Here is a 25,510-nt window from a genome sequence, read left to right on the forward strand (position 1 = left end):
AATATATACAAAACAGTGACGACTTTGACTTCGACAGGGGAAAATTACATGGGGAAAAAAACACAAGTACTAATTTGAAAAATATATAAAAAAATAACAACACTTCGATAAATATATAGAGAGTTACTTGAACCGAATGAACTGTGGAAATGGGAAGAGTGTGGAGAAAAATTTCAGACAGATATTATGAGTCGTGAGAGACAATTTAACTTTAACACGTATGCTTGGCTCCTGAATTTCAGGTAAAGGTAGAATAAAAGGAAGGGAAATAATTAGCTGTAATTTAAACTGAGCTATTACTTTTAAATAAGGGAGATTTTGTTCCAAGCCCTCAGCGGAGACTAGGTGAACCTGTGAAATTATCTTAAAGACAATTCCAGCCATTTTAAAAAACGTTTTCTGAGACGTTTCAGGCACTTTTTGGACTCACTGAACGAAGAACATGATGTTCGGGCTTATTTGAAAAAAGAAAATGACTGAGTCTTGTGTCCCTCTAGCTCTGAACTGATGGCTGCGTTCAAATTCATGGCCATAGTTCTTGAAGGTTGTTCTCCTGAGAGAGGAGTGCTTTTCTTTGGTCCTGTGTGTGGTGCATTTTCAACGACATGAAGTGCTCAAAAACGTCAGCCTGAAATTCCTGCCAGTTATTTTGGTTTACCTGCAACCAAAGATTTTTAAAAGTGGCAGAGCCCCCCTCCCCCCAACCATTAGGACCCGAAGGCTCCCACTAACAACAATGTGTTGCCAGACACCACAGGACACCCTCAGAAGGCCCATGTCCATTCTCTGATGAATCAGTTTTGGAGGCACAAGGGAGACCTACACAATATTAGGAAGGTGGTCATAATGTTATGCCTGATTGGTGTAGATGTACTGTATGTAGGAATACAGTAGGTGAATACATTGTAGGAGGAAGGACATTTGTATTTACATTCTTATCCTTGTTTTCTTAGCACATACACAGTATACACATATACAGAGTCCTTTATTTTTTACATCGTATTTCCCGTTGCATCCAGTAGCGCATTACCATGTGTTTGTCACTTACTCCTCTCTCTGGCTTTGCTGTGCATTTGCACGCTCACATCGGAGGAGCCTGTCATTATTGAACTCGCGACTCTTTCTCAGGAGAAGCTGTTTTCACACAGCTCCTGTAGAGTACGTGAGCTCTTTACAAACTCGCTCACTCTTGGAACTCTTGTGCGTTCAAGGTCCTTGTCTCCTGTTGAAGCTTCATGTGGCTGAAGTAGCACATTTATTTGCAACACACTCAAATAGTGTAGAGCGCTTTATAAAGTGTGTTAGGATGTGAACAGGGTCATAATTCCCTCCTACATTCACATTCATAGTCCAGCAGTCACGGATCACACAGATCCCTTTTTTGTTCAAGCCTCCAGAAAGTTGTTTTCTTTTTCTATCCAGCCTCCTTTCACCATTTCTTCACTGTGCTGCAAGAAGGTGACCTTCTCCTTATGTATCCACCATGTCCTCTGGGACCTCCTTGGGGCGGATGTTGTTCATTTTCTCGGGTTGTACTGACCCGAAACAGACATAGCGTAAAAAGTTATTAACTTCAAGCTTTCTGCACAAAGAATTGAACCGCATGTATAACTCACCACATTCTCCACAATCTCATCAATCACTCGTCGGACAGTCTAAAATTTCCCTCATTCAGAAGAGCTTAGCGTGTGCTGTGTTCAAATGTCGCGTGTGTTGTGCGCTTGACACGTGCCTAATCTGAGTGCAGCTGACTTTGTCCCAATTTCTGGGCCTTTATATTTGTCATTCATGCTCATCATACTGAAATACTGACGTGTGCAGATGGAGCCTGTAATTGTAAACCAGAAACCAGGCAATCCATGCAGGCTACATGTGGACACATATCCACACACGTGAATTTCCTCCTGCGGTTTTCATTAGTGGGTAATTGCTCTTTCTGTGTGGAGTTTGCATGTTCTCCCTGTGTCTGCGTGGGTTCTCTCCGGGTACTCCAGCTCCCTCCCACTGTTCAAAGACATGCTTGTTAGGTTTATTCATGATTGTAAATTGGCCGTAAGTGTGCATGTGAGTGTGAATGGTTGTCTGTCTCTCTGCGTTAGCTCTGCAATAGACTGGCAACCTGTCCAGGGTGTACCCCCGCCTCTCGCCTGATGACAGCTGGGATAGGCTCCCTTCACAGTTCACAGGACAAGCGGTTACAGAAGATGAAGGAATGCAAATAGACCCATGTGAGAGTAGATGCACTGCAGTGGTTTTGGCCAATGTTTGGCACTTACTGAGAAAATGACGCAATTACGAAGCGAGTTCATCCAAGAGAACACGTGAGAAAAGAATCAGTGAGAAAAATAACAAGTCAGCGACAGAAGATTGTTTTTTGATAACACAGTAAAAAGTCTGAGCAACAACTGAATTGGCACAAATATTTGTTCTAAAATCACACCTTTGATTGTTTTCCATGTGCAGCCGGGACAAGAGGTTTCGGCGGGCGACTCGCTGGCTGGAAACACCGGAGCCCATGGAGAGAGCTGCCGGATATATCTGTGGTTCTGATGGGAGAAGTAATTACTACCAGACTGGCACACAATGGAGGACGTGTGGAGGAAGTGTGTGATATTTTCATGTCAGGGAAGAACTACGGTGGCTGAAGATGGTTATCCACGTTCCAACTTTAAAGGTTGCAAAAGGGCAGAAATGTGGAACGGCTTTTGTGCTCACTTCATACTGCTGTGACTGCAGAGAAGATTAAGTCTCCCGAGACATCAACAAACGCTTTTGTCCTCTTGTTTAATTAATGTCACAGTACATACGTGTGTTCACGAAACAATTCACAGTGGCACAGCGAAGCAGACACACAGGAAATGACTGACAGTTTCAGGCTAGCATCAAACACTGGGTGGGCAAATGTCCTGGAGTACATATAAAGGGGTGGTGGATTTCAGCCTCCTGACTGAGTTACCACTAATAACACAAATGTTAAACACGATTATCACAATGCAAATGTAACAGTCTTACAGGCCTTGTGATTGCCTGCGTGAGATGCAAAGTACAAACATCACTCTGTAGGTCAAACGATTCAAACGTCACATTGTGTTTTGCTTGATTGCGCAAAGAAATAAATCATCCAACAATGTAACAAAAAAAAAAAACGTCTGATTGGGGGGATTGACCAATTTTGTGCTTTCACTTAGGAGATTACTTTTCTTACAAGTATTTTCTCTATGAGTTTTTAATGAATGTGCCCGAAGCTAAATCATGGCTTCGGGCACAAAGCACAAGTTGGATTTTTTTCTTTGATGTTTCCTTTGTGTTGAAAAGGCTCGACAGAACCGGCTCGTCTGCGTTGGTCCAACGGTAACAAAATCTATCTTCCACCCCCTCTAAAGCTCACCGGTTAACATGTTTTGTTATTTACTGCACACAATGAAAGCTAATAACCGTATTTTTCTGAATGTCGAACGTTTCTTTTGACAAACTAAATCACATATTGGTGTCCTTGTGTGTCATGACCGTGCTGGGCGGCGCCTCTTCCACTCTCCTCCCTCTCAGAGCCACGGTGAGGACGTTATGGACTGCGTGAGAAATCCTCAGCAGAAGCTCCTTCAGCCCGGCTCTGTACTCTTTTCGGATCAGGCAGTAGAGCACTGGGTTGAGACAGCTGTTGGCGTGAGCCAGACACACAGTCAGAGGGAAGGCATAGGCCTGAGCGTTGTAGAAGGCCTTACTGAAGGGCACCAGGTCGAATTTGATCAGCACTCCCCACAGAGTGAGAGCCTGGTTGGGCAGCCAGCAGATGAAAAAGGACAGGACCACGATGGTGACAGAGCGCGTAACTTTGGAACGGCGCCGGTGGCGTCCTCTCTCACACTCTGACCTTTCGTTGACATTCCCGCTTATCACGCTGCCCACAATGCGCCGGCTCAGGATGAACCTCAGCAGGAGGAGGTAGCATACAGAGATGATGATCAAGGGAACTATAAATCCCAGAAGGACCTTCTGAGTTTGATAGAGTCCAAGCAGGACCTGTGGATCCCAGCGATCCGAGTCGGAGTCGGAGAATCTCACTAAGCACAGCTCGTCGTCTGCAGACACCTGTAAACACAACAGCTGCATTAGAAGACAAACAAACAAACACAAAGCATGCAGGGATGCAAAGCAGCATTAGTAGTTTAATCTCAATCTAACAAACCTGGACTGTGGTGGAGTAGAAAGCATGAGGCAGCGTAGCCACCAGCGCCACCACCCAAATGCCCGTGCTGGCCCACTTGGCCCGGGCGGCGGCGACCCTGGGACTGCCCATCTTCAGGGAGGTAATCAGAGAGCGGTAACGGGTCACGCTCATGGCCGTGAGGAAGAAGACACTGGCGTACATGTTCATGGTGGTGACCGAGCTCACGATTTTGCACATGACCCGGCCGAAGGGCCAGCGAAAGTCCAGCACTGTGTCCACGGCCCAGAAGGGCAAGGTGAGGACAAACTGGAGGTCCGTCACCGCCAGGCTCATGACGAAGCAGTCGATGGAGGAGTGGTGGTGGTGGCCCCGGCGGCGGGAGTGAAACAGGAAGAGGGCCAGGAGATTTCCCACAAGCCCCAGGATACACACCACAAGGTAGACCAGGGCGATGAGCACTCGGATCTGTCAGACACATAGAGCGTAGTGTTTTCACATGTGCACAATACAGAGTTATAGTGAGAATGAAAGAATAAAAACACCTTCAAGTTCAAGTAGTCTGATCCTTTAGTTAAGTAAAAGTAGCAAAACCATAATGTAAAGGTTAAAATCTACAAAAACCCCGAATGAGCTCAATATATTTGTATAGAGCACCCCAGAATTGTACTTGTGTCTAGTACTTGAGTAAAGTTACTGTACAACTTCACTTTATCCACCAAGAAGATTCAACCTACTGCCATGTTGGCGCTGTCTCCGTGCAGATCCAGCGTGGACTCTTTGGAGAGGATGTGAAGCCAGCAGTTGAGTGAAAGGTTGAAAGCCGGCAGGTTGGACCCTGCACCCATGGGGCTGACCAGCTCGGAGATCTGGCGCTCATCCTCCTCTCCTCCGCACACGCTCAGGGCGCTCGGAGGTCCGGGGGAGCTGCTGCTGCTGTTGCTCTGCATGGCTCCGCAGAGGAGAGAGGTACTTTTTTTAAAAAGCAAGTTCCCAGGTGTCCTCCTCTCCTCCTCCGGGTTAACTTCCAGACTGTGAGAGCGCAGGAGTGGATTCAGAAACACCCATTCCCTGCTGCGCTCGATTCTTGTTTTTATTTTCCAAGTGGGAAAATGTTAACATGTTAAAAGCTGATGAGTCCGCATCAGCCTGAAGTCTGACATGATGCAGCTGGGGTTTCTTTGAGTGAGCCTGACAGCATCCGGAGACGGGAGGCTTTTATACTCGACGAGGCTTCCCCCCCTCCACCGCTTGATGGCGCACATGAGCGTTTCAGCTGATCAACAGTGACATTACATTGTTTTACTTATTACAGCAGTTTAGGTACAGTTTTAAAACTGAACGCAGTGAAGCAAATCAGCTGATTTGTTTCCATTAACAGGTAGAATAAAATGCCTTAACTGTTCCTCTGCACCTCTCCGGTTGATCACGATTAGGCAAACAGAGAAATCTTTGCATTTTGTTGTATCTAAAACAAAACAAAAAAAAAATAAAAATCAACACAGTGTCTCAGTCTCATGCATTGCAGAACATTTTCTGATTCGCCTTGATGCTTGCCTGAGTGCAGTGCAGCCTGTCTTCACATAAGTGAAGCGGTAGGCTATTTTTAGGCTCTAATTTTGCACCCCATTGTCATTTTTCCTCTTTTCTTTCATCTGGTGTCCAAATATCGCCCTCGATATGAGGCAAAGGTAAATTATAGAAGATTGTGTTTTCCGGAAGGTTTCCCTGCCTACAAGGATTTGTTAATGTTCATGCACATCAGAGGAATGATAAATTAGATTTCAGACAGCTCGCACAGTCTTTGTGAGGGAGCCAGGGAAGATAGAGGGATGTGTGTATGTGCGCGTGCATCTGTGTTTGTGTGTGTTTTTCATTTGCATTTCTTATAGGTCACTGTTGGTATTCAAACAGTGCGTCGCCGTGATCTACTGCGAGTGTGCTGGAAAGAAAAGAGGGAAGAAGTCACAGACTAAAAAAGGAGAAATCCAGATGTTTTCTCAAACAGCATGACTCGCCTCACCAATCTTTCATGTTCATTAGAGAACATGCCCCCAAATCTTAACCCCAGTTTGCTTGTTCAGACCCAAATTAAAAAGAAAACAGCACAAAGTTTCCTTCATTCCTTCACTGTTTAACCAGCAGTGAGATGGATGGAAATAGTAATGTGGTTGGAGTCTGACCCTGAATCTATTGTGACGGCACTCATGTGCATTCTGCCGAAGCTTCTCAAGGTATTCGATTTGTTGGCTCTCATTTCATCAGTTTGTTTTTAAAGGTACTTAAAAAACAAACGGTGAGACTGACGTTGAGTGCTACTTTATTTCCTCATTTAATTTGAAGTTTTAAGAAGAATAAAAAGGTAAATAAAACTTTGTTTGTCTATATGTGAAAGAAGAGATTTCTGTGGGTATAGGTAAAAATACAAGAGGGATATAGTGTAATTATATACACGATGGCAAAGATGAGTGCAGTTGACAATCTGTTGTCAACTACACCGCTTATGATGATGGCTCTCATGTTGTATTGTTCCAAAGCAGACACAAGCCTACTTAACAATGAGCCCTGTAAGCCTTGAAGGCTGTTATTCAGAATCTAGGCCGGCCAAGGATGTTCAGTGGGCTCCTTCTTTGACATTTCTCTGTGGAGAGAATATATCGACATAATCTTAATTCACACCACGAATGGCTGCCTCAGCATTGCTGTAATGCATAAAATATGGGGGCAGTGAAAGGCCAAGATCCAATCAGCACCTCTAACTGTGCCCTTCCGTCAGAGGGCCAACACAAAGGGTTGAAATGAAATTCAAGAAATTCAAGAGAAGGAATTAAAATAAATAGGCTCTTCACAGCCTGCAATCAATGATCTTCAATTCAAAAACGATTGCAAAGCCTAGCTGGTAATCAGCTTTCCTTTTTTTTTTTTTTTTTTTACAAGACAAAATCCTCCAAATGTTAAACAATTAATCAGCAACACATTTATCCATTTCAGTGTTTTCATCGCTAAGTAATGTACATAAGTGACAGATGTTTTATTTCCTGATTAGATATTCTGCAGTCTCATATTTTGTATACACCATTCAAATGTTCACCCTAACCCAGACCCAAAACCTAAGCCCGGTAACCTTGGAACATTATCTGAAATAATGAACTCTTCCTCCTGTGACCTCTTCCCACCCTCAGGTAGCAGGGTACTCTGACATGATTAATATTCTGATGGAATTTCTACCTACATCTACAACAAGCTGTCTGATCAATAATTCATTTCTAAAATCCCAGCCAGAGTAGATATTGTATTTTTGGTTCAGGTCTGCTGAACCTTTTTTTAGACTGTGAAGTCGTCCACCGTCTCAGTTCTCAGCTTGAAGAGCAGCGCACCAGACTAAAAGTCAACAGATCACCATATGAAGCCCTGACAATCAGAGAAGCAAGGAAACTGTTGTAACTGAGGAAGACTTTAGACCAGGTTAATGGGTCTAACATGACTGGTTATTGAAGGGTACCAGAGAGGCTGTAATGGGTCTCTGAGAGGTAAAGACTGGGAGGAGTAGACCACTGTGAAAAGACTGGCTGGCCAAATAGTTTAATAATATAAGAAAAACGTTTCTCAATGTTAAATAGAAAAAATTTGGGTTTTACCATTCAGTGCAAAAGGACAAGGCCAGAAAATAAATTCGACCAATTGAATGGCAGCAATTTTCACTCATTCACTGCAACATTTAAAAAAAAAATAAAAATAGTTTCGCAGTGGAAATCACAGTTAGTCACTGCGTCCACAAAAGCAACTTAAACCTCCACAATGCAAAGAAAACACATATATACATTGTTGCCCATAATGTTGGAATAAAACATTTATTACTTCTTCAAAGGGAATGATTTTAACAATGTTATTTGTATGAACAGGAATAAAAGGATGAATACGTCTGAAAACAAAATGTTTCCAATGTGATGGGCAGCAGTGTGTGACCAAGTTCTGCTGCCTTCTCTGGGCTCATTCATGATGGATCGGTGAAAAAAAAGTGGAAAGCTGTCCTTTGGTGAGTGGAAATGTTTAATTCTTTCAGGAAATCGTGCACACAGGTTCCAGAGGACAGGGAGCTGCTGGCTCGTTTTCAGCTCACAGCTCAAAAGCTAGCATCTGTGACAGTATGGGGGGGGTGCATTAGTGCACTTAGCGCATCTGTGACGGCACCGTTCACGCTCTGCAAACAGGTTTTAGTGAAACATATGCTGGCATCCAGATGACAATGCCAAAGCGGCCCGTCAGCAGTCCAGACTTGTCATCCTCGGAAAACATTTGGCGCACAAAGATGTGCCACGAAAACGTTTAACTTTCAAATCGGTCTCCTCATTTCCCCGAAAACTTACTAAAAGAAGAGTTGATGCAACACAGAGGCAAACATGCTGCTGTCCCGGGTTTCTGGAACAGGTTGCTAGCATCATGTTCAAGTTTGATATGTTGTGTTTGTACTATTTTAGATTTTGTATTAGATTCTGGTATTGACCTCTCCTCTGGCATCATCACAAGGTTGATATTTCCACTCTGATGGGGTTTTACAACAGCTGCTGTAATGATGGATTAATATTACATTTGGATTAGCTTAACCAGTTAAAATTAGTTTTTAATAACTTTTTACTTACCACTCTAATCAGATCAAAAGTTTTGAACAAATATCTGAAAAACTGCCCACAACCACTGTACTCGGTGCACTACAAGCGTGTAAGCTAAACTACAACAAATTAAGATGATCAATGTTGTGCTGTGAGCAAGGTAGCATGCTAACATTAGCATTTAGCTCAGAGATTCACAGTACAGCTAGCATGACTGTAGGCTACCCTCTGTTGGCCTTTCAAATTAATCTTAAATTTCCCTATCTGTTGTTTAGGTTTATAAAAAGCTGATTGTGTAATAGGTTGAAAAATGTGTATGACTGCAGAACGTAGACTCGTCCGCATTATTTTATCGTGCATCCAATTTTGGCCCCGAATTCCCGTAACATTTCAACACATACAGTACAGTAAGTTAAAATGATCTTCCACATGCGGCTCATTCTAGTAAATGAAAAAAGTACTGTGTATATGAAAAGAGATTGAGTTGTGTTTTGTCCTTGCTTTGTGCTTTCAGACCCAAATTTACATCTGAGATCCTGCAAAAACGATCCAGTGCAACGGATCAGCTGAATGTCTGAACCGGGAACAATAATAATAGTAAAAAACACTCCTTGAAACAGACAGCAGTTTCAGTCATTTACTCTCAAATGCATTTAATGACAGCATGCCCCTTATCCTTGACCCCACCAGAATAAAAGCCAGAATCCCATCGATCTATGACCAGCACTTACATTTCCACAAACACTACTTAGCTCAAAACGTTTTGCTCCTAAAACCGATGATATCCACTATTTTTAAAAACTGCAACCCAGTTTCCCATATGGACAGCTGGCACGATATGAAGCTCATCATCACTTTATTTTATTTTTTTTTTGGGGGGGGACCATTTGTTTGCCTCATTATTTGTAGGAAGCAAATCAATTCCACACTGGACATATGGTGTTACTGAGAAAACAAACCTCCCGCCAGGTCCTAAACTCTCAGGAGAAACCTTTAATTCTCTCTTCCTTTGTCAGTACTGCACTAAACTGTTACAAAACGCACATCAAATAATTTTCTTATTTTTTTTCAAATATAAATTTGAGGTGAATAATAAATTACAGCAATGCCTGTACATTTGCCTTACATGTGTCCATAATACATCAGCAGTAAAGTACGAATAACACATGATCCACCAGGTCCCTGTGGCTTCTTTTTTCAAAGCAAAATAAAAGGACAATGTGTGGGTGACTTCCTCACCAATGCATACTTGTTTGTGTGTATGACTGATACCATATGCCCTCGCTCAGTCTCTGCAGTGACAAACAGATGCTGAAAAGCAATTAACTGCTCATTTGGATGCTGAACTTGCAAGCATGCCTGCATTCCTTTGCCACATACTTCCTCTTAGGGGAGATCAGTGATTGTCCTTATGCCTGTGATCCTGGTAGAGAGAGGAGGGGAGGTTTACTGGGGGGAGATCTGTCCGGGTCCAGAGCTTCTCTGTCAGGCTTCGTAGGACTTCAAAACCCCTGGAGGCAGATAGGAGAGGAAGAGGAAGAGGAGCAGCATCTTGCGCTCCATCCATCGAACGCAGGGAGCGGGAAGGCACTGAGAGGCAGAGATGTGGTGGAGAGTGTTTGTGAGTACGTGCCAAAAAGAAAGTGTGTTTGAGGATGCATGTCTACAGACCTTTGGTCTCTGTGTACTCTGCCCGGCTGCCTTGGCTGTAGGGGTCTGGCTGTAGATTCGAGGAAATGAGCAGAGAGAAGGAGAGGAGCAAAACCTGGACATAAATACACAGCAGGACAAAAAGAGGCCAAGCACAGAAAATATAGATCAGAGGGAAATTACTAGAAGAAGGAGAGTCATTAGGCATAACCTACATAACGCATTGAACAAAAGATGAGCCCAGGTGCAATTCAAATGTGTGACTCCATTCGGATATTAAAGGTAAATACAGCAGCACGTGATTTTAATAATGTGCTCAGGGCGCACTGTAGTGTCCATTTAAATGCATACTATTACTTAGTAGTGAAAGATTATGACGTCTGTCTAAGCCAGTTCTCAATGGAGCAAATGAATGTCCGTGTTATATTCCTCACCAGGATGCAGGTTCCTCTGTGTGTTGTTTTCTTGGAGCTATTAGGAAGGAGAGTCTGTAGCCGGCTTAGCTGCTCCAGCAGAGCACTGAAACACAAATACAGAGAGGAACATGAAAAAGACTGGGTATAGGTGTCATACAAGGACCCTCAGATGAAATCATTTTTGATTTGATTTGTGATTACTAACAACTAAAAAAAAGAAGACCATCAATCTGAGGAAAATGCATGTGTCTGGCTTCTTCCCATGTTTTGTTTCAATTATCCTCCAGCGTCAGGAAGAAAGCAGCATAATGAGATTCTCGAATGAAGAGGAAACAAAACTCACAAAGCTGTAAGAAGCTTTAAATTTTGAGTGTTTTGTATTGTGGTAATTCTACAGTGAGGCTGCTTTTTAAACAATTAGAAACTTTTGTCAGTTAGGTTGTCAGCATCTTGAGAGGGATGGGCTGAGGACAAATCTGTACAGATCAACAAAACAGAGAGCGACAAAATCCAACTGACAACAAACGGATAAAAGCAAGAAAGAGACGTGACTCACAAAATCAATCGAGCCATAGCAACTCTACGAGTGCGACGAACGGCCTAATTACAAGGAAAAACCGAGACATGCGTTCAAGATGAAACTTGTCTGTATGTATGCATGTATTTGAGACGATGCTGGGGTGTGCGTGGTCAAGTAGCAGTCAGCATTTAAAGGGCAGCCTTTAAAAAAATAATTTAAAAAATGAAGATCAAAGGTGTAATGAATGGAATGATATTTATAGAAGCCAGTCCTGGATGCTACCAGCTCCTATTTGTATTTGGAGGAGTTCACAATCCGGAAAACAACCAAACAGGCTTTTCTTTGCATTTTCCTTATACTTAAAATACTAGAGCCAAATATGAAATACATAATATCTGTATGTATAGATACAACTGTATTTACATGCACAAACTGTATTCTGGCACAGATTTATGACTCTTTCTATTATTCTGTGCTGTTGTATTGTCGTATGGGTTTATGGAAACGTCTTAATGTGTTGATACGCTGCTGTGCCTTTTTCAGTTTCCCCCGCTTGGCCTCAATAAAGCTACAGCTTATCTTACTTCAGGCTTTTTGGAACATGTTGCCATGTATGTATGTAGGCATTAATTGTGCACAATGTTGTTTGGTATTCAGACTTATCAGCAAGAACACAATCTGGTTCTTCTCCTTCCTCTCTCTTCCCATGTGTCCCCAGGGTTTCACACAGGGACCACCACTAACCTCACTACATATAAGTAATCTTTGTTTTTATCAAATACTATGTTCCATGCTGCCATGCAGATGAACAGATGGCAATTTTCAATGTCTCATCCCTTCATTTGAATCCCTGCTTGTCTTTACTGTGCTAGTGTCAGATTTAATTCAGTAAATGCAGACGAGGTCAAGTTCATGTCATTCTCAAATAGAAAGGGGTTAACATCTGTGAATGTTACATTTTTATTAATGAATTAACTGCCGCTAATAAAATCTGCTACCAGTATTTTAGCATTTCAGACAGAAATGATAAAATGACCATGGTAAATGTGGTCAGTAAATGCAACTGAGAATCATTTTAACCATTATATCAAACAAAAATCCAAAAATCAGTATCCCTTGGTTCTGGACTGTGGTTACTTTGAGTTTTCAACTACACTGCGGCCACCAAATCGATCAATCACCTGATGCCAGTAATCATTACCTGTAGCCTTTGTTGGCTCATTTGACACTTACTTGTTGGTCTCCTCCAACCGGTGGATCTTTCTCTGCAGCTCCAGGTTGTGAGCATTACATGCGGACATCCTACAGAACGAGACGAAGGACGGAGATAAATAGATATTGTGTTATGGTTTGCATTGCATCTCCTCTCTCCGCCAATATCCGTCCACTGGCTGTTATCTTGCTCCCTATTCTGTCGTCCAGGGACACCCCCCACCGTCACCCTTTCGTCTTCTGCTGATGCCTTTCTTGCTTCTCTGTGAGTCAGCCTCTATTATGGGCCTCAGCTGATAATGATACACAGTTGATATGCTCTCCTTACAGCCGGTTTAATTACCAACAAGTGCTGACTCCGCTCAATGGAGTCACACTTTCATCCCGTCGTGAAACTTTTATCTTCCAGAGGCAACAAAGCTCAAGCTCGAATGAGATGTGAACTCAGTGGCACATTATCAAGTGCTAATACATCGTTAAGGATCTTTTTAAATAACATGGGTATACACACATATGTTTGCCTAGTGGTGTTTTCGTCCTGTTGTGAAATACACAAACTGTTCAGAGATTTTCTGAAAATTAAAGTAAATTGATGTTTATCTGTATTTAAACCCCACAGCTTTTCACTTTAACCGCTTGATACACCTGCGGTTCACAACAACTCAGTGCTTTCTTACAACTCCTCTATTCTGAGTTGAATAACAAAGGAACCATCTGAAGGGCCGCCCGCATCAGATCTAAAATCCAACTAATGCACTGGGAAGGCTGATGAAAACTGAACCTGTCTGACAGAACAGAAGATTTTGGGAATACTGCTGCTGTGCCATTTTTGAAGAGATTTGATGTGACTCAAACTACACCCTCTCTCAGGCTGCATTGTTTGTGGATGTGCGATGGGATGGAGGAGCCAGGATGTGGGAGGCAGACAGGATTAATAAATTTGGTGACAAAGCCTCGCTGTGTGGTAACGCTCATTCTGTGCACGCCTGGAGGTAGAGGAGGAGGAGGAGGAAGACTAAGACAAGCTCCATCTCAGCAAAATCTCCTGCCACCCTATTGTCAGGTGCTGCACCGTCTTTAGGTTCTTTTTGGTCCATCCTCCAGCTGTGACACAGAACGATTCAGCTGTTCTTTTGTGCTGCAAGTTATCGCAGAGAAGTATGTTTTCTGTGCAACTGACCTCAGGTTAGAAACACAAAGAGCTGCTTGCACTGTTTGTGCAAAATACTCGATCGATGTGCTAGAAAGGCTTCTGACCAGTGGCTCTGCCGTAACATAATTATTTTTTTTTGAAATGTGTACTTCTTGTGTATCCTGTAGTTTTCTTTGTTGTAGAAAAGTGTTATGTTATAGCCACAATCATTTCTCTAAAAAAAGCTTTTTATAAAAGCCATTTCATCACGTACCCACTAGTACTATGTAGGAGTCATTTATAATCTGCATTTACAGTTCTATTAAGCAGCAGTTTGATCAAATTTTTAATTCTGTTTCTTCCGATGTTATTGGATATTATATATAAAGTAATAATCTCCAGGTTTTGTGTATTTTGACATCAGCGTTAACTATCCATTATATTTGTGGAGCTGTGACACTGAACTCTCTTGATGTCAAATCATTTTTCCACTTGAAAAAGTCTGTGCCTCTGTAAGTATCTGATCTTTCATTGTTTGGCCAGCCATGACAGATACTGCTGCTCAGATCTTTGACTCTTCACTCCAAACAAACAGCATACTGTGAATTTCCTGAACTGAGCCTCCTGTGACAAGGTCTTTCACAAAAATACCAGATAAATACCAGCTTTCAGCAGATGAAAATGCTTTCAGGAAACGCGTCAGTGTCGTGACATTTACTCCTTTAAAAAATGTTCGTTTCAATGTGTTTTATAAAGTGTTTCAGAGCATAAACAAATGAGAGCAGATAAAATTCCTTCTCCGTCGAATTGCAGAGATAGTGTAACGTTGAGTAAGAATGCCGTGTTGAGTGCTGCTGGCTCCTACCTTCCTTCCAGGCAATCAACATATTCCCTTTTCTTTTTCCGACTTTCTTGAGCTGAGCGCTTGTTGCGGATTTTCCGCCGGATCTTCTTTAAAACCCTCTCTTCAAACTTGTCAGGAAGATAAAACACATGGGAGGATAGGGACAAGAAAGAAGAAAGAAGAAAAGGGTAAGTAAGATGAAACTAGGCTGGGAGGTGTGGCAACAAGGTTGTGTAACTGGGGATACAGATTTAGATTTAGAAGCGTGCATGAGTGTGTGAGTGGATGTGTATGACACCTCTGGCCTACATATGTTGTGCATCGTGCTCATGTACCTTGGACAGGGGCAGTTTGTTGGGCAAGTTTACCCCTTCTTTAGCCAGAAGCTTCTTCTCATCCTCATTAAGGACAAGCTCCTGCAGGGAAAGCTGGGGGTCTCGCTGCGCCTGTGAACCAGATGGACAGAATATTCGAGTTACAGTGACTCTCTCTGCAGCTTCCTCGAAGAAGCCACTCAAGTGGACTAATAGTTCATAAAAGTTTATTTGGTGCAAAGTGTGCTCTCTTTCGACTCTTCTTACTTTCTGTCCAATGTTTGATAACAGCAGGTCCTTCACTGAGAGGCTATTGCCGGATGGTAGCAGAGAGTTTTGGTTTGGAGTGAGGTAGTATGCGATTCCAAGCTCCTCCTGGAAGCCACCAGACTCCCAGCCTGTACATCAAACCAGAAAGATGAGCAAACCAGCAGGCCATGATTCACAAAATGGGCTGTATATGCAATTCGAACAAAACCCACCACAATACCGTTGTGGCTGATGCATATGTCCGTGCTATATGGACACTCTACAAAAAAAAACATACTGTATTTTGTGTGGTCAGTCCCAGATTCATCCTGCAACAGGATGACAACCTTAAACATAAAGCCAGAGTCCTGCAGCAGGCGTGGTATCCCTTACAGGGCTCTAGTGTCAAAGTCACAACAACAGTTTGTGATTACATCAAGTGAAGCTGACGCATCCTAAATCTGCAGAAGAACTGGGGCAAGTTCTCAAAAATAGTCTGCACAACCAACCCGCCAAGTTCCTTGTAAAACTCTGAGTGTACATATAACAACTGTCATAAAGACAGTTATCACTCAAATTATGATTTGAGTGATAATTGATTTATATCATCACTTTAGTTTTACTACCTAAACCTTTTAAACAGTGATTTACATAACACTTTTCTCCATGTGTGACATCTTTGTGTTGTTTAAGATCTGGTTTACATTTGGTTTACAAGTGTTTTTTACACCCAAAGGTCACGATTTGGCATTGTGAAAAGGGACCATTATTCAAAAAAGACCATTTCTTCATGTGATGAATAACAATTGCTCAACCTCTTACCCTTACAAATGTTCAGAAATGGGGAAAACAAATTATTTGCACTCTGAAAGGGCCCACTGTCAGCATCCAGTCAGCCCACTCAACAGCAATCATTATTCCACAACAGAAAGTGCAAAATGATAATTTCATCTTCATTCATTTTTAACCTGGCTGTCCAGTGCCCTGGTTCACTTAGTTACTCTCATCTCTTAACCTGTCACTTCAGTTTGCTTCAACAGCAAGCACAGGCTTGATATTTATGGTAGACTCAGTAGCTGTAAGTTTCATAAATGTTTTCTTAGTGTTTCTTTTCAATGTTTCTCTAACGTGAGTTATTTGCCCCTTTCTTGTTTAAATCTAGTCTTACCTAGATCAATGGAAATGTCAGGCTTTTTCTCAGTTGCTGGTTGCTGGTAGTCCAGGGAGGGAAGCTGAGGGAAAGCCTGGATATCAAAGGCAGGAAAAGCAATGCAGGAGTTCTGGTGTAGGCTATCTGTGGGGTCTGACAGGGGGTCCTCGTTGATGCCACTGTCAGTGGTGCAGGGTGACCACAGAGGGGACGCTGGCAAAGATGAGGAGTCGCTCCCCTGTAGCAGGGCGTCCAAGAAGTCGTCTGCACCACTTGTGTCAGTGCTCTGCGTCTGAAGGAGAAGGAGGGTATGTATACATCTCAACTACACATCACCACCAGTGGATTGACTGACTTAATCAGATAATCATATTTCCACACACAAGCCCAGACAGGAACATAAACATCTTATTGCTGTGCAGCCATACAGCAGAATATAAAATTGAAACATACACTATACACATGAGATTAAGCTCAATCACACCTGACCCCACTTCAGAATGCACTAATTTGTTCTTAATGGGACTCAAAACATTTATGGTTCTGATTATATATAGTCCCATGAGCATCCCAGTTTAAGAGGAGACAATGCAGAAAGACTACGCATACATACATCATTAATTGTGATTGTCCACGGTTGGTTGCTATGGCAACTGATGGATTCATCGGTGTTGTGAAGCAGGTCAATTATATCCATCCCACCGTTCCCCTGAAACTAAGAGCAGTGGTTTTAAAACAGAGATTTTTCCTCAGTCTCTTTGTGGAGAAGCTGTTTTTCCAGCATGAGTTGTATTCCTGTTTGCTATTTTAAGAATATGGGTCCATGTGACAACTTTGGTTCATATTCAGAATTGTGAGCTAGAACGCAAACATGTCCACTCCGCTTTGTCTTCTTTTCCTGTTCCAAAAGGTGTGCCCATGGGTTCTACACTAGGGCCACTGTTTATCTCCATACATTTTTATTTTTTTGTTCAGAAGACACAGATATCTGTGGCTCATGCTCTTTATTTGTACAAACACTTGAATTCCTGTTTGGGTTTTGATGTCGTTTAGTCACATTTAACTCAACTAACGGTGTTAAATGCAGACAACTTCAGGCGGTAACATCTATTTTTCTGAAGATCTCAAGTGCTCAAGGAGTAGGAATTGAAATGATCATGACATACAAGTCAGATATAAGTGTTGGTTAAAAGTTATAATTTGAATCACAGAATAAAAACTAAGCTGTAACTTACATTTTCTTACATTTTCTGTTTAGGAATCTCCAGGCAAGGAAAAACTGTATTTTTATAACTCTCTTTCATTTATATCTATGGTGATATGCTCTGTATGAATGCACCTGATCAGTACCTAAAGAAGGTACATTGTTTTGCTATAATTTTTTTTAACTGACTTTAGAAATTCCTTACCACAGGACTAACAGCTGCTAAGTGACTCTATTTTTATGTCCACAGTCTTTCCTTGTTTGACTTTTATAAATAAATATTTTATATACATAAAGGTCTCTATCTAAGCTTAAGTATGTGTCAAATGTGTCTCCAGAGACAAACAAGAATGAGACAAAAAGATTCTTACACTCTGCCTTTTTCCTAAAATAATATATAAAGGGATCTGAATCTCATACTTCAATTGCCTTTGACATAATCAATTAAATTAAATCAATCACATCCACTTTTATCTTCTTTAAAACAAGTTAGCTTTCTTGCACACAATTTCTGAATGATTCTCTCACACAAAAAGCCACAGCTTGCACTCAGTGATCTTACCTTGTCTGTTGTCAGTGTCATAATTCGGACATTAAAGCAGCTGATGAAATATCGATGAAACTCTCCAACAAGGAGACAAACACAACTAAATCAATACGTTCCTGAGACACGGCTGAGTCTGTCTCAAGTGACAAAGTTGAAATTGCATATCACACAACAGCATTCCCCCAGCCCACCTTATCACTATCCAATCCAGTGTTCAGCACACGGCTGAGCGAGCCAATTGGCACAATATGAAGGCTGACTCATGGATTATTACTCTGAGTTAGTCACAGGTTACCTAGTGTGGCCTTTAATCTTTTATTTGTTGTGTGCTTTCACATTCAGTTTTAGCTGCACAGCCTTGATCGCTAGGGATCAGCTATAGGCAACGCCAGAATTAAAAGTTTTAAGGTGAATTTCAGTTCAGTCAGAGAACCTGATTAGTTGAGAAGTAGAGTAACGATGTGAATGAAAGTGAGACATGGTCCCAAGCCACTGAAGCACATTTAAACCTGCAGTAATACTTTAAACTCTATTATGTGAAACACTGGAAATCAATGCAGAGGGCAGCTCTGGCTTGTTTGGAGCACCTAAAGATGTTTGAAAGTTTTTTTTTTGTTTTTTTTTGTGAAACCAGGAAAGCTGAAAATGATCTCTAACTGAAGAACTTTCACTTCACTTTTTAAAGGAATAATGAAACAATGTAAATGTTAAACTGCAATGAACTGGCGATCTGTCCAGGGTGTACCCCCGCCTCTCGCCCGATAAGCAGGTATAGAAGATGAATGAATGAATGAATGTAAATGTTAAACAGAAGAGGACCAGGAACTGGTCTTAGGTGACCATATACACTTTGCTGGGTGTATTATATCAGATGCATAATTACCAGTTGAGACAGCACTGTTGTGAGCCTGAAATCCAGCATGAAACTTACTATAGTAAACACTTGCGGTTAAAACGTTATCCAGTTGCTTTTTCAGTACTTTTATTTACAAAGGTGGTATTGGTCTATAGTTGGTAATCACAGCCAAAATACTCTCTTGTAGGAGAGGCTTGATGATTACAGAAAATTACCCAGAGACTGATTCACTATCTGTAGCAATCAGCGAAATATAGTTTTGAAGAAGATGGTTGGTAAGACCATCAAGACAGCATGAGGCCCAATTTACATGCTGGACAGTTTCTTTCAGCGCTACTGGGATCACACATATCATTCATTGTTATAGTAAATGTGAATTTATTCTTCACATTTATTTATCAAAGGCCAGCAAACTCATCACAGTAACCAGTATTTTAAGAGCACTCAATAGTACTAACAATGAATCACTGCATTATTGGCACTGTTGGTGAGGATGTATTTGTATATAGATGTGTCAAGGTAAGGGAATCAAAGCAAAAGAAAAATACAATCAGTGTTTGTCAAACCAAACTTTTTTCTTAGCTTATTCTCGATTGATTTGCCGCTTCTTTTTTTTTGTTGTTTTTCATAAAATTGGTCAAACATTATTTGGAAAACTTTTCTTCAATGGCATAGTTTAATAACAGAACAAACTTGCTGCACCTCTTGCTGCACCTCTCATTATCTTTACTGCCCTAATAAGTAGCATCTGTTTAATGGTATTCCCAAGTATCCACACCATAAAGCAAAACACATTACATAATGTGTTCTCTGAGTAGTAGCACATGGAAAACATGCAGACTTGCCAAGACGCATGTACACCGTGAAACGTTACAACCCTGTTAAGTTATGTGAACGTTTTGCTTTCTCTTTATCTCCAGTAGTCATGACAAGTTTTTGATACTGACTCAACTTTATGAGTATTTAAAAATGAAACTTAAAGTAATCCAGTGACTGGAGTTTGTGTGAGTTTTGTCTGTTTGGATGATGTTCATTTAACTCATGTCTTTAAGTTTTGAGTTAAGAAAAGCAATAGGGGAGGAGGAGGGGTGATATGATATTAATACTCGGAGATATAAAGGATTAAATTTTAACGTCCTTCTCACTAAACGGCATTAAGTGAGGGCATTGTTTTAAATGCCAATACCAACCTTTGTATATCACAATATATTTTTAAAATAAATGTCCAATTTCTGAACAAACAGGATGTGAGTTCAATCTGTCTGAAGTTTGGGTAAACTTCAAAACTTGCAATTAGTCGTCAAGATGAGAAATCAAGTACAAACAAAAACATTAGGGCCCTCAGCTCAACAAGGCAATTGATATGTTAGTTTGTTTAGTTGAAACAGTGAGGAATGGTTGAATTCATTTGACAAAATAAAATGAGTTTTCTTCTGTGGATAAAAAAAATAAAAAAGTGGTTTTTAACTCATAGTATCAAGTTGAAACAAGAAATGATCATTAGTTATGACTTAGCTTTTTGAGTTTAGTCGCATTTTTAAGACAGCGGGTGAAGTTTTACCGACTTGAAATGTTTTACAGTGTAACTATTATCACGGTGGGGAAGAGATTATTTCAGAGCTATTACAGTCCTCTAGGTTCCAGCATGAATATCATCAACACAATCCTCCCGTCAGTGCCTCAACTTCAAAGCATTGTAACACCTCTGAGAAAAGAGAGAGCCTCAGCCTGGTAGCTCAAATAATTGAAAGCCATTTTCTTTTCTCTTCTGATGATTTCTTTTGACATTTTTAGCTTTATCAGACAGCACAAGGTAGGCGGAGATGTGAAATATTTTCTTTTGATTTTTTGGCAAGTTTCGTTTCTTCAGGACATTGTCAACTTCACTAAGTCGTTCAAAAGTTTCAAAGTGGCGAGGGACACGCATGTATGGGAAGAACAAAGATTGAACCCTCGCACCACAAAGGTTCTTGGGTTTATGTGGTGCATTGCTGAGACCGCAGTGAGTCATTTTTTTGTGGATAAAATATGAGGATAGGAAGGACCCAGTTCTTTCTAATCTTTTCTAGTTGTGTGCCAGGCCTGTCACATAATGTGAATAAATCAAATTCTCCGAAGCAGGTCTGAAGGGTTTGATTTCAACACATGGTGGAGACATGCATTAATTTTACAGTTCATGTTGGGTTTTCAAAGGGATTTTTAATAATAAAAATACAATTCATTTCAAATGTTCAAAAAGCCAGTATATATATACTGTATATAAGCTCAGACAAAGGTTCAAGATTACTTAAATTCATTCTTATGGTGCCATAGTTACTTATGGTTACATTAATATTTCTTGAAAGAATTATTATCACTACGCCTCAGTCTTTCAAGCACTTGCTTCTCAAGTGTATTTGTTGCATTAAACCCCACTTATCTATGACAGAGGACCCAGTATTATCAGCACTGCAATACGCCCAATTACATGACAGAGAAGCTTGGCTATCTTTATTGTTGTTCTAAGTGGAGATTATCAAGTATCAAAGTACATTCTGATATTATCTAACCAGGGCATTTTAAGCACATCTCCAGATACAAAATAGGTTGCGCCTCAGGACATATAATTGCTGTGCCTGAGCACATGATATTGCATTGAAAATCCATTACTATGTTAATTTAGATGCACACTGTAGAGGGTCACAAAGAGCTACACCCACTCATTAGCATGTTTTGGACTGAGGAAAATAACATATATGCGAGATCTTTGGAAGTGACTCACCAGATGATATTAAATGTGCCATTAAATCTCAGTCAAAATGATCAGTTCTCTTTCAGTGACATTATTACCCCTGCACGGGTTTTTACTTGAGTGTGACTCAAGTACACACAAAAAGGACCTTGCAGTTCAGTCTCATTTCTGGACAAGGCTGTATGAAATGAAAAAGACAAGCGTGTAAAATACATAGCTGGGCTGAGAAGAGCGAAAAGAGTTCTGGTAAGTAAACAACAAAATAAACTTTTTTCAGAAAAAGTGAGAAAGCTGAGAGCATGCTCTAAGCATACAGCCTTATCCCTTCACCAGTCATGAAATGCATGTTTAATGACTCTTATCTGGAGCTCACTGATAGCTCAGATGTACACAAACTGATTCTGTACCTACATGAGATAATAGCCTTCCTGCCTAGAAGTTTCTCAGTATCCTCATAGCTACAAGAATCACGTACGGTATTACTTGGTGTGCAGGCCTTAGGAATGTCAAGATACAACTGGGAATTTTTTGAGTCACTTAAGTTTTTAGTCAGCTCTCTCAGCTTGATCTCTGGTGACCCCATTATACAGTTTAGGTCTAAATCCAGATCGTTCCCTGCAGAGAAGAGGTGCAAAACACATCATTGGTACTGCTGGCACATATTCCATGAGTATATGTCCCATTACTATAATAACTGAGTGTTTGTATGTATAGGTATGAATTTCCTGTACGTATGTTTACTTAAAAAATCTTATCTTTTGGTTTTTGATTTATTTTTATTACTTAGTTTTAACACTCTCTTCGGTTTAATTTAGGAGCCAGATCCATGCATTTTTAAAATCCCTAATATTATGCCATAAATCATTACCTATGTTTGACGTGAAATAATATCTGCTTATCTCCTCGAGTGACTGCAGACACCTGGAAACAAATTGATTCTGCTCTGAGCATAATGGGTTTTAGTAGGTCAGCTCCACTGGAGGAAATATGACACACTACACAACTGTACTGCAATGAAATGAAAAATATCGTCTGTATGATTTGAAACGACCACAAAAAGGATTATTATTTCTCACCAGAAACTTATATCTCAACTCCCTTGTGTTTGTAAAGGCTGAAGTGATAAATAAACTTTATTTTTTTTTCCACTACTAAAATTTGATGTAGTTTTAATTGGCTGCACTTTGGAAATTAAAAAAATAAATAAAAACTAACATTTTCAAGTAAGAACTGTGAATTTTTACATTTAATCAGTTGTGATTTAATTGAGTTATGGATATTAATTGCAAATTTTAGGTTGCCAAGTAATAAAAAGCTGATTTTTCTGGTCAGCATTTCCACCATACATTGCTTTGTCTGCAACTTTATTCCAACAAAGCAAAATACCTTCCGTTATCATCTGCTCTTACGAGGGCCCATTATATGCCTATATGGTACATCCATGGAGACCAGAGAAAAAAAACCATCCTATTACGCTTTACACACTCGTACGCTCATATGTACACATACACACAACATGCACTCATTTGCTGTTTCCCTCATTCCATTTTCATTTCCAAGTCCTATTTCAGATTCTCCTTACCTGCCTGAGATTTTGTCCTGCTCTGCCCTCAGCTGGTGGACGACTGCTACAGCGTTCTAAAGCAGCACAGTCTGCTTTGACGGTAGAGGGACACAAACAGCAGCAATGTTAGTACTCTAAGCTGACTATCTTCAGCTACCCACTTACACAAAGTTGTTCTAATTCTCTCACTCAAATGTAGCCACAAAGTAAAATGTTCAACGTGTGCCTAACTTCGTTTTTACACTTAAAAAAACTGTTTAAGGTGCAAAATATGCACTAATGCATGCACATTTATATGCAGCTGCATCACTGAACCCTCATTCATGGTTTGAATTACAGTTTTATAGCTCGGATAAGACCAGAGCAATTCATTGTGCTTGTGATAAGCCTACTGAAAGGCTACTAATAAATAATTAATATTCTGTAAATAATACATAACTCAGTAAGTGAGTGAACCTTGGCCTTGTAGTTATGTGGACTGCCGTGATGTTCAGTAAGCACTGGTTGTTTTGAAGGTCTTATCCTGTTAATACAAACGTTTTTGCATGAAAAATATCTGCCTCTCAAGTAAAGTAAGATTTTAAAATTTCTTACTTTCTCACTGTATTTGAAATGCATTGTAGGTTTATATCATCCTGCTTGCTCTTGATTCACAGAACATATTTCAGGACATGGTAATATTTGCATTAAAGTGAAATTCATTTCATCCTTTACGTCTGGGAGAAGTTGATCTGAGGCGCCTGAGAAGCAAAATCTGACATGTACTAAGATAACCATTGTGTGTAGAGGGTCAATACACACAAAATTATCACAAAACCAAATGAGGAATATGTGTGCTATTTGTCTGAGTATATCTAGATTTATACCTGTCAGCTGAAGAGTCAAGACTGTATGTATCTGAACATTCACCGTCCGCTTGGCAGAGACTTTGGGCATCCCTATAGTTAACTTCTTAGCAGACAAGATAAATAGACAAGTTATACACTCTTCCTACATTTAGAAAAAAGACACATAAACATGTTAAAGCAAATTCAGAAGGCTTTATAGATACAGACAAAGCTAATATTATCTATTATGATAATAGATATTATTACATATATAACATACTAAATAGAGGAAGTGGAATTGGCTTAAAAACTATAGTTTTTGTGGGAACATAAAACTTAAACAGACTTTGAGGTAAAAAAAAATAAAATAAAAATAGTTGTATGAAGAGAAATTAGTCTCCAAATACACAGAATACTGTATATATGACTTTCAAAGCATTTACTAGATAACTAAAAAAAAGAAAACAAGAAAAGAAAAACATCATCATAATAAGATTCCACTCTATCAATCCGCTCATGGATAATGAAAACAGTTTAGCCAAGCCTTAGCCTACCAACTTAGTTTATGACACTAATAAAATGTGGTATGTTAGATTACCTTGTTTTACAGTTGATTACTTTGGACATGTAGCAATGCAAATAAAAATACATACTTAAAACATAATCAAAACAACATGTTAAAAGCGGCATTTAGTGACCACGATAAACTACGATGTTATTGACTCTTATTGATGTGGTAAGGACAGTTGCTTTAAAATCACATTTATAGGTGTATTAAAGCATTTATTCTTATCACTTTTTGTTATGTAATGAAATATTTAGGAGTCATGTGATTAAAAAAGACATAGGCTACTATGGCAAATTGATTAAAGCTACATTTAGCCTGACTGTGTTTTTCCTCTTAGGCGTTTGTTGAAATTTAATAATTTATTTTTGATAGACCAACATCTTGGTGACCTAGTTTGTTGTCCAGCAGGCAGTAACTTCATCCACATCACTCTGAATAAAAGCTGCTACATTTGTACAACTAAAGGAGCAGCTAGCCTGGCATATATCTAACAGAAGCTAGCATCTTAGCATTTGACTGTTGAAGTTACTTTAAAATCAAACTTATACATATTAAACCACTTATTTGCCAAATTTAGTTATTTTACAGGTATTAAATGTTATGCAATGAAAGTGGCAGGAGCTGTGTGATTAAGACACATTGTTGAGCCAAATGTAAAGGTCAGCTCAATATAGCCACTGCTAATTAGCTATTGACTAAAGCTATATTTAGCAGCACCTAATTCAGATGCTTGTTGTAATTAACAAACAATATCAATTTTATGGACATCCCGGCGGATGCAGGCGTCATATGACTAAACATACATGCTATATGTAAAGACATGTCTTTCTGTCTCTCACTGAGGACTTAGACCAGAGACTCGTCGACACTGTATTTAAGTATTAAGGCCACATGACATCAACAGAAACGTGATATGGGACAGGCTGCAGAGCGGCAGCGCCACCTGCTGGT

General features: G+C 40.3%; 2 protein-coding genes across 2 annotated transcripts; both read right to left on the bottom strand.

Annotated features, from left to right (window-relative positions):
* Positions 1 to 3,477: 3,477 nt before the first annotated feature.
* On the bottom strand, positions 3,478 to 5,115 carry LOC311489604 (relaxin-3 receptor 1-like; the record flags this gene model as incomplete). Its single annotated transcript, XM_084546750.1, has 3 exons — positions 3,478 to 4,089; positions 4,187 to 4,633; positions 4,903 to 5,115. 3 exons carry the CDS (start codon positions 5,113 to 5,115, stop codon positions 3,478 to 3,480), a joined length of 1,272 nt encoding a protein of 423 aa, XP_084402876.1.
* A 5,056-nt stretch (positions 5,116 to 10,171) lies between these two features.
* LOC311489403 (cyclic AMP-responsive element-binding protein 3-like protein 3-B) lies at positions 10,172 to 18,049 on the bottom strand (the record flags this gene model as incomplete). Its single annotated transcript, XM_084546473.1, has 10 exons — positions 10,172 to 10,365; positions 10,447 to 10,540; positions 10,860 to 10,944; positions 12,595 to 12,663; positions 14,571 to 14,677; positions 14,885 to 14,995; positions 15,131 to 15,261; positions 16,281 to 16,554; positions 16,876 to 16,977; positions 18,029 to 18,049. 10 exons carry the CDS (start codon positions 18,047 to 18,049, stop codon positions 10,172 to 10,174), a joined length of 1,188 nt encoding a protein of 395 aa, XP_084402599.1.
* Between the last annotated feature and the right edge of the window lie 7,461 nt (positions 18,050 to 25,510).

Source organism: Chelon labrosus (genome assembly GCF_963514085.1).
Source record: "Chelon labrosus genome assembly, chromosome: 6".
Taxonomy (NCBI): Eukaryota; Metazoa; Chordata; class Actinopteri; order Mugiliformes; family Mugilidae; genus Chelon; species Chelon labrosus.